At 37.7% G+C, this 9,248-nt stretch overlaps 1 protein-coding gene across 1 annotated transcript; it reads right to left on the bottom strand.

Annotated features, from left to right (window-relative positions):
• Window positions 1-234: 234 nt before the first annotated feature.
• Window positions 235-9,189, bottom strand: LOC145470187 (COP9 signalosome complex subunit 8-like). Its single transcript, XM_081454019.1, has 7 exons — window positions 8,688-9,189; window positions 8,448-8,509; window positions 8,232-8,280; window positions 6,681-6,810; window positions 3,789-3,896; window positions 1,894-1,956; window positions 235-680 (listed from the first exon to the last, which is right to left on the bottom strand). Exons 1-7 carry the CDS (start codon window positions 8,832-8,834, stop codon window positions 598-600), a joined length of 642 nt encoding a protein of 213 aa, XP_081310145.1. The 5' UTR covers window positions 8,835-9,189; the 3' UTR covers window positions 235-597.
• Between the last annotated feature and the right edge of the window lie 59 nt (window positions 9,190-9,248).

Here is a 9,248-nt window from a genome sequence, read left to right as displayed (position 1 = left end):
CGTTTTCAAATTCCTCCGGCTTAAAGAAGGCTTTCGAAAAGATCCCGACGTTTTCGTGACGGATTAGTGTGGACGGTAGGCCTAACCGTAGAAATAAAGCTGCGATTTCAAATTTCTCCGGCACAGTGTGAATGCTGCCTTAGTTAGAAGTCACCCCGTGATAGTGAGTAGTGTAGAACACTGTAGTGGAAAATCTTCCACCAATACACCAATAAATTCTTCGTTGTCTGCGCATGGCATTTACAGTTTATTGCTATTCTTCAGTGAAAATGCTTAATAAAACAGAAATAACTTTAAAGACCTTTAAACAAAGACTTGCTATGAACTTTTTTTTTTCACAAGCATATGACAATTCTTTTATTGTATAAAAATGAAACAGCTTGTTTATCTCCTTTTACGCCGATTAGCTGTGATATAGAGATATAATTATATAGAGAGTATTAAAACTTGTATGACCTGGCTGTTTGTCAAGACTCCACTGATTGCCAGGACCAAAGATGTCAGCTTGGGATCACTAAACTAGCAATATAACTGAGAGCGTTTTGCCAATATATACATGTTAATTTCAGCTCTTAAATGAGTAATTTCTTGTGGTGGTTAATTTTCAAGGAAAGAGACGTAATCTGTCAGCAACGCAAGTTCTTGTTCACTTGTAAGAGGAATTTCTTTGGTTGGAAGTTCTACAAAAACAAACACACACAAAAAAGGGCGCTTTGTTAAAACTGCGCTATTTATGATAATAACTTAATATAGAATGTTCCTTGCCACTTATGACATCAATGCTATTGATTTTAGGTACGGACCATTATTTTTTTTTGACGGGGTAGGGGGGGGGGGGGAGGGGTTAGGCAAAACTGCTGAAAAAAGCCATGGGGAAATAATTAAGCAAATGTTTTTTACTATCATTATTCTGACTTTTAATGTTAAAATATTCTTGCACAAGCTATTGCCCACCACAAAAGAATCATGCACAGCCTAAAGGTGAGAAAAAAATTTCATGCCCAGAAAATTGCCAACCCGAACTCTACCCCCCTACCACCCCGTTCTCAAGAAAAATACTTTATCGTCCATCCCTTAGCCTTTGTGGCAATGTGGTTTTGCACGTGATGTTCGGTGGAAGAATTACACGTCAATTACTGGTCTGAATTACATTGAATCCTGAAATGGCATGACAGTCCCTTGCCAATCTCTTTCATTTTCTGCTCTTTTCAGATCCTCTTCGGCGCAGCACATTTTGACCAATGAACTTACACATAAATACTTACTGCTTTGTAGAGTTTGCAACCAATTGCTCAAGTTGTCACGTAACTATAAAAGATCTCTTTCTCTTTCAATGTTATTACGCACAGTTTAGATGTCTATACATGTACATATATGTACCAAATTTATTTCATGTGTTCATACACTTATGTAAACCACTTCAGTCTGTAAACTAGCTAGTTTAGCTGTGAGCAAATATAAACTTAAACATCCTCCCTCAGGAAATGCTTTGGATCTTAGCTCCCTAAAGACCCCTTTCCTGGGTCTCTGAGCCATTCTGAAAAATCTGACTGATTTCCGTTGATTTCCAGCTCGTACTGTGCACTCTCGAGAGTTTGTTTACAATTCTTGTTTTCCATCATGTAAGATGTCACAAAATGTACATGTAGCATTTGGCAATGAATTACACATTCAAAGTAAATTCAAGTTTCATGTCAAATGCCATATTTATGGATGCAAAGCTTTTTATGCTAAATTCTTTCTGATATCACTAGTTGTTGTTTCATCTAGTAATATCAGAAAGAGTGAAGCATAAAAAAGCTTTGCATCCATAATGGCAACTGACATTGGGGTTCTGAGGCTGTGCAGTACGGACTGGAAATCATATTTAACACCCTGCATGCAAGTTTGTACCTGTCTTTTTGGGAGTAATCATTCCTGTTGCTGGGTCACTGGTCCATCCACTAGAAACAGCAGCTGAATATTGACAAACAATAACACTTTTTATTACATGAATTAAGTTGGTTCACAGGACCAATAACTAAACAGACTATGAGTAGTCCCTCTTTTGATTCAGTCCGACGATCTTGACTGTAAATAAAGTGTGAGGAAAAAATGGCAGCCCAAAATCCTGGGAGCACGAAGTGGGTGGAAAGCAGGTAGACTAACAATTAAAATTAACCTGGAATTAGATTATTCTGTTGCTGGTCCAATATTTCCCAAGTATTGGATGGTTTGCATTAATTTTTGATTAGTTATAGCAATGGCAGGTTTATAATATGTTTTGTTATTGGCATTGCTTGTTAATTTAAACTGATAATTTTATTTATTTTTTCCAGCGGAGGGGGATAAGGGCAGGGGATTTCATTGGTTGTAGAATATAAACAACAAGTTTAAAACGTTATTGCTGATATTTGTTTACTATTGTATGATATTATGTTGTTATCATTTTGCATGAGATGACAAAGTTTCCCCATAGGATACATCATTGCAACCATTGCAGTGAATGAGATAAAGCCAACTACAACAAATTAAAATAGAAAAGTTTTGCCAAGAAGGTTGGGTTGTCATCTCTAGAGGAATCAGGGCTGTATGCAGTGGTATGTAAATTATTTTATGTACAGCATAGGGGTGCTGAATGGCAAATGTGAGACTAGCATTTTTCTTTGTGAGCCCAACACATTTTGACTTGTTAAAATTAATTGCAAGACCAAGACTTCAAAGTATTTCAAATGAAAGCACAAGACATTCAGACTGTAAGACCTTCAGAAGTTATTTATCATTTAAACAAACAAACAAATCAGGACTTTAAGATATAGATAATCCTTATTTAAACATGGTTAAAAATTCGTCAGCTAAAACTACTAATAACTAATAGTAAAAAAGCTGCTTTCCATGAATGCCCTGCCTTATAGCTATAGCTAAAGCTATTTTAATACAGTTTGTGCACGGCAATGAAACATTTACTTTATTCTTGGAGTCCCTTAGATTATATGCGGTTTCTCGCCTCTCGAATTTAGAACTAAGATATAGATCATTTTCACGTGATATCATCACTTTCTAAAATCCAAAACGAAAGAGCCACCAAAGTTTTTGTCCTTATCAGGCACAAGAGGCAGTATATTTATATCTGTTTACAATTTTACAGCTCAATAGTGTGCTTCATTTGGAATCCAGAGCATTTTGAATTTCAGGGTTATGGAGGTGCGTGACACAAGGCTATGATCAAGTTTGTTGAAAGATATATACTTACATGTATCCCATGATTTTGAGCCTTTTTAGAAGTTAAAGCATTAGGAAAAGTGCTTATGTAAATGCTTGTTTCATCAGTACTGATACTCAGTCGCCTAGATAGCCAAAGTAAGTTCCAGATGTTTACACTATTTTCCGGCCGCCATGTTGGTGTACCACGGAGGTACACCGACATGGCGTTTTCATACTGGGCTCTGTAAATATCGGCAAAACATTTCGACGAATATCTGAAGTTTGGGGAAATGCACAGGCCTAAAACTTGGAGAAGTGGCTTATTTAGTTATCTTCTATAACATCATAATTTCATAGCTTTTGCCACTGGATGGTTTTCGATTTATTTTTTTATTGCGTGACAGTGAAAATGATCTATTCTGGAGCCAACCTGTGCAAAGACTTTGAGACTTTCTTAGCCTTGCAAAAAAATCAAGACTGCGAGACACACATAACCACTGCAAAACCAGAGAGCATTAGACCTATGACATTGGACAAAAAAAAATTGCAAGACTCATGGTTTTTTGAAGGACTCAGATTTGCCGTCCCTAGCATACTTTACTCACCACTAACAGCAGCTTCTGTTTTTACACCCATAAGTCTAGCCAGATCTTCTGCTCTGATTGAAGTGTATGCATTGGAAACAAGATCAAAAGCTCTCTTCTGAAGTTTTTCTGGATGGACATAAAACAAAAGAAAGAGAATGTCAAAGAGACTAAATGGTGTTAGTTGTATAGAATGCAGTCTTGGGATGGTTGAGCAAGGCTGTTGAGGACTGAAAGGTACCACCCTTATTTGTTTCCCATCCATCATGCAAACTCTTACAGGAGAACATGAATTTTCTTCTTACTGTTAAGTATCAGTTCTATTTTTATATTTCAACCAATATAAAATTAAAAAATTGCTGTATTCTGATTGGCCACATACATGAACATGTTAGACATTTTCCAAGTTTTAAATGACTCTGTTACATAATATCATACAGAGCTTCCATTAAGGGCCAGGCACCAGGCAAATTGACCAGCTACAATGATGATTTTAGCTACATGTACCTGTTAGACTATTTAGAGGGAAGTTTTTCCTATAATGAAGTTCGGTTCAAAAGGTTTTGCCAGCCTGTGAAAACCATGGGCTCCAGGCCTCTGGAGCCCAAAGCACAACCCATGTTTTATTGGTTTTCTTCTGTAAAAGAACATGAACACACGCCTAATTGATTGATGCTTGTCTTGTATCCTGCTTTCTGTGGTTGTCAAAAGTGTTGTCAGCTCATTCATATTTGTACACTCTTGTCTGTCCCCTATGGACACCACCCCCCCCCCCCTGCCCACCGTGCTGTCAGAATTCCAATCATAAGTACCCCCATGTCCTCGAATTTCCAGTTAAAAGAAGCCCCCTTTGTGGTGTAAATGGCATTGCAAAAGGCCCTCTTGAAGGCCCTCTAGACACTTGAACACTGCGAGTTTTGCGTGACTTGAACACTGCGAGTTTTTGCGTTATATTATAATTCATTGTGTCATACATGAAGTATGTTCAGCTTTCTTGTGCGAGCCTGCAATGCTTGTGGTTGCCTCGTGATTAACGTTGGCCGCCATGTTTTGTAAGGACAGAGATTTGGTGATTAAAGCCTAGTATTTCTGCAGGCAATCGTCTTTTCTCATTTACAACACCCTTGCCCTCAGAATTACACATTAAATGCCATCTGTGGTTTCACTCCTGATTAGCTGACCTAGTGGTGTGTGTTTCTTCAGCCAATCATTTAGCACCATAATTTAAAACCAATTGAAAGCAAATATCAATTACTTGCAACACTCAAGTGAAAACTGCTCTTAATACTTTAACTCTACCAGCTAGCATTTGCAGGGTGCAACAAAAAGGCTGTCCGATAGCCCAGGACTAGTGAAATGATCGGTCAGGCTAGCGCTGTCTCATCACAGGGTGCCCGACGGCCAAGCATGAAGTGGGCATGAGTGAAACACTGTTGCTTGTTTTTGTTTTTTTTGTTTTTTTGTTGTTGTTTGTTTGTTTTGTTTGTTCCTAATGGCAAACTTCACACGTTGTGTTTAACAGACAGTTCATCAGAGGAAGTGAAACAATAGAAATGTTTTCTCTAAGATAGAGTAAAATGTAAAATTTAAGTGACTGAAGTCAATTTTTTTCCCTGTAACAAGGTTATCACATAGTATTGTCATCATTATCCCAGTCCTGTAGTTAATAGTTTGCTCCAGTACATTGTAAGCATATGCCTTGAAGTATACGTAACCATGGATAGCAAGGAGCGCTGGAGTGGTAGTCAAGATTTCATTTGGTTATTTATAGTACGACTGAACAAATTGTGTTTCACGTGCATGAAACATGTGATAAATTAAAAACATTAATATCATTTACAAACTACCGGTACAAAATAAAACAAAGCGTATGACTTTAATTATTGATGCATTCTTTTCCTGAAAGAAAAATTTCAGCGATATTTGGCAAGCAGCTGTTTTAAAAGACATGTTGCGTGACAGCTTTCTTTCCCGCTATAACTATGTGTGTAAAGTAATTCGATATGTTATTTGACTGGGTTTTCTAAAGGAGCTTAAATTTTCAGTATTCTTAGATTCTTGTTTGAAAACTTCGTTGAATGACGAAAAAGTCAGCTGCTATGCCAGTTGGGAGTGAAGCGCTTCTAATGAGTCAGTTGTTAGTTCAAACGCATTGTTAGCATGACATGAATTGACATCTAGAATTTTCCACAGTCATTTTTTGGAAAATTAAATCTCAGAGCCTTAATCTTTCACTACCCAGCAGCTTTAATCCCTACCTAGTAAATGTCTCCATAAATAATGTACAATAAAATAGCTTAAGTCATGTGACCGAATCAAGGTTTACAATTGTGTGTGAAAAAATATGTTGCCTTGCGTCTTCATCTACAATATGAGCATGAATAGCTGTGGCTAAATTTTATAACAGTACCTCAGAGATTAAAACGAATGACTTAAGCCTTGTTATTTATGGATATGAAATTTCCAAGGGGTTGGGGGACCCAAGTAAAAAAGTCATGGAAATTCCAGGGGATGGGGGGGGGGGGGGGGGAGTACCGTGAAGCCCCCTGGAATGGAAATCCTGAGGGATGGGGGTCAAACTGGATATGAACCCTCCCTGAGGGTATGGATTTTTTCTGGAACCACACATAAAGTGCTCTAAATGTTTTATTGTATAGGGTTTAATTCAAAAGGGAAATCAAAGAGAAGTAGTTCATCTAAGCTCTGTATTATTAATTAACATTATTTTTGCACATTAAATTGATTTAATTATCCTTATTAATAAAATAATTTCGGGCTAGCTCCTCAGAGAGTTGGGCTAGTAAGATGAAATTACAGCTTGCCCAAAGGGCAAGCAGAGTTTTGATTTGAATATAATGTAGTAAAGAGAACTGATATTTAAGCTTGGGACTAAAAGGGTAAATTATATGTCACCTTGTAAAGCTGTGATGATTGGTTTGATAGTTGGTGACCAGTCTTGTTTTAATGAATCATAAATTCCAACAAAATCTCTTTTCCACATGTGGCATCCTATATTCCACAGTTTAGCTAACTCTGGAGTTGACTTGAAAAATAAACAAATATACAAATAAATAACGACATAGCCAACACAAGTAAGGCCCCATACCCACTAGGCAAGTTTGTTTTTATTTTGTACAAAAAATTTGTCATCAGTTCCATGATGTGACTCACAGTAATTTTTTTCCCTACCAAATTTATTTTGTCAACCCTTACCAAAGTTAAAAGGTGCCTGCATCCTGCTTAGGAGCAGGACAAATTTTGTCAGGCATGAAAAGTGACACATTTTTCAATTTATGTGCCATGATCTGAAGGAAAACGTCAATCAAGTAAACTGATCTTGCTTTGATCTTTGATCTCGCCATGTGATTGACACTTTGCGGTCAACGAATATTTTACTGCTTTTGAGTGCGCCCATGATTACTAAATTGAAAATTTGACAGAGACAAGATTTGTCGAGATTTTTGTTAAAGCCAAACAAAGTTTATCACCCTAGTGCATACGGGACCTAAGTAAAAATGAGCAAATTAAGATTCAACTTATTTACATATACAAAATGTATCGACAATAATCCCTGTGTTTTGTTTTGTTTTTGTTTGTTTGTTTGTTTGTTTGTTTGCAACAATCCTTGAGTTACTATAATTAAAATAGGGTAACCCGAAAACACTGATCCCCGGTCTGCGGACTACCCCATGGACCGGTCCATGGACTACCCCTACGGACCCCCGTTTATGGACCACCCTAAAATAGTGTAAAAATAAATAAAGATTTCACTTATGGGTTGTCTAGTAGATTCAAACTCATGTCGGTGATTTTTTGAGTGTTACACTGTGTAAATGTAACAGACTTGGGTTTTTAACACCCCACCCCCCCTCCCCAAAAAAAAATTGCCTAAAAGCCGTTTTCAGCGTAAGGAGATGCCGATGGTAAGAAGGAAAGTTCTCACCTTCCATTCGTGGCTCAATCTGGCTATGGAAGATATATTTTTAGGCTGTTTATTCTTGTTTGTATCTGTTATTCCACTGAGTAAATTGTGAAGCCTGGAACGAGTTCACAAGCCCACAGGAGGATGGGCTGAACAAAATGGTGGAGGGGAAAGAACACAAATTTCGAGGCTTCCCGGAGGCTTTCCCATACACGTCTTTCTTATACTTTACCGCCACAGCAAAGGAAATGACAATGTGTAATTATATAAATTGCACCCGAGCCTGAATCCAGGTCTGCCCATTTCCACAATGTAACGTTCGAAATTTCACCGTCACGAGTAATCTATTGGACAACCCGCAACTGAAATATTTATTTATTATTTTTATTATATTTTGTGGGGTGGTCCGTAGAGGGGGTCCGTAGGAGGAGTCTGTGGACCGGTCCATAGGTAGTCCGCGGACCCGGTCCGTAGTGGGGGTCCGCGGACCAGGGGCCAGTGTTTTCAGGTTACCCATTAAAATAAAACTTTATAATACTTACAACTTTGATTTCTTCAGGCGTCCTTTTCCATAAAAATTTAGCATTACATCTGAAAAACAAGAAGGAAAAATGCGTGAGATATGATATAAGTTAAAATAGAATAATTTATCGTGTACATGTATGTCTGGTGAATTCAAGCAGATTTAAGATAGCTGTCTGGTGAATTCAAGATTTCAGATGAATTAAATGAATTAAATGAGTGAACTATCAACTTACATATCATTTTGAAAGAGATAAACCGCTAACAGCTGTGTATAAACCTCTCCTGAAGCAACACCCTGGGTTAATATAAAAACAAAAAATTCACCAAAATTAAGACAAGCAAGTTTTTGACAGTTCAACATTTGAATTGACTATGCCGGGTAATTTCTGTTCAAGAGCAAAATAGCATAGCATGTGCAACACAGAAAAAGAATCACAAACATTAGTTTCTCGCGTTAAATCTATTTTACTCACATCTAGCTCCATTTGTTCACATTTTGTGCAAAGTTCGTCAAAATTCGTCTTGTCCGCAAAGTCCGCCATCTTTGATTTCCCAAAGCGAAAAGGACTGCGGGCTCTCTTCCGAACATTCTCCGAACACTTCCCGAAGATCACACCCATCAAACCGAAAATTGTCCGAATGCTCTTTCTCCTTTTCCTGTGTAAGAGTGGGAACTGGGAAAAGTTTCAGCATGAGAGGAAGTCACTTCAAAGCTATGAATCGATCGATCCGTCAGTTAGGTAGAATAGCTTCCTTATTTTCTCGTGGATTTCGTTCTATTTGGATTGATATTTCTATTTGATTTGAATTGACTATGCCAGGTAATTTCTGTTCCAGAGCAAATTAGCATAGCATATGTATCACAGAAAAAGAATCACACACATTAGTTTCTCGTGTTAAAACTATTTTACTCACATCTAGTTCCATTTGTTCACATTTTGTGCATAGTTTGTCAAAATTCGTCTTGTCCGCCAAGTCGGCCATCTTTGACTCTCTTCCGAACATTCTCCGAAGGCTACCCGAAGGTTACACCG

Source organism: Orbicella franksi, chromosome 15 (genome assembly GCF_964199315.1).
Source record: "Orbicella franksi chromosome 15, jaOrbFran1.1, whole genome shotgun sequence".
Taxonomy (NCBI): domain Eukaryota; kingdom Metazoa; phylum Cnidaria; class Anthozoa; order Scleractinia; family Merulinidae; genus Orbicella; species Orbicella franksi.
The sequence above is the reverse complement of the archived record's forward strand: the minus strand, read 5'-3'. Positions and strand labels throughout refer to the sequence as shown.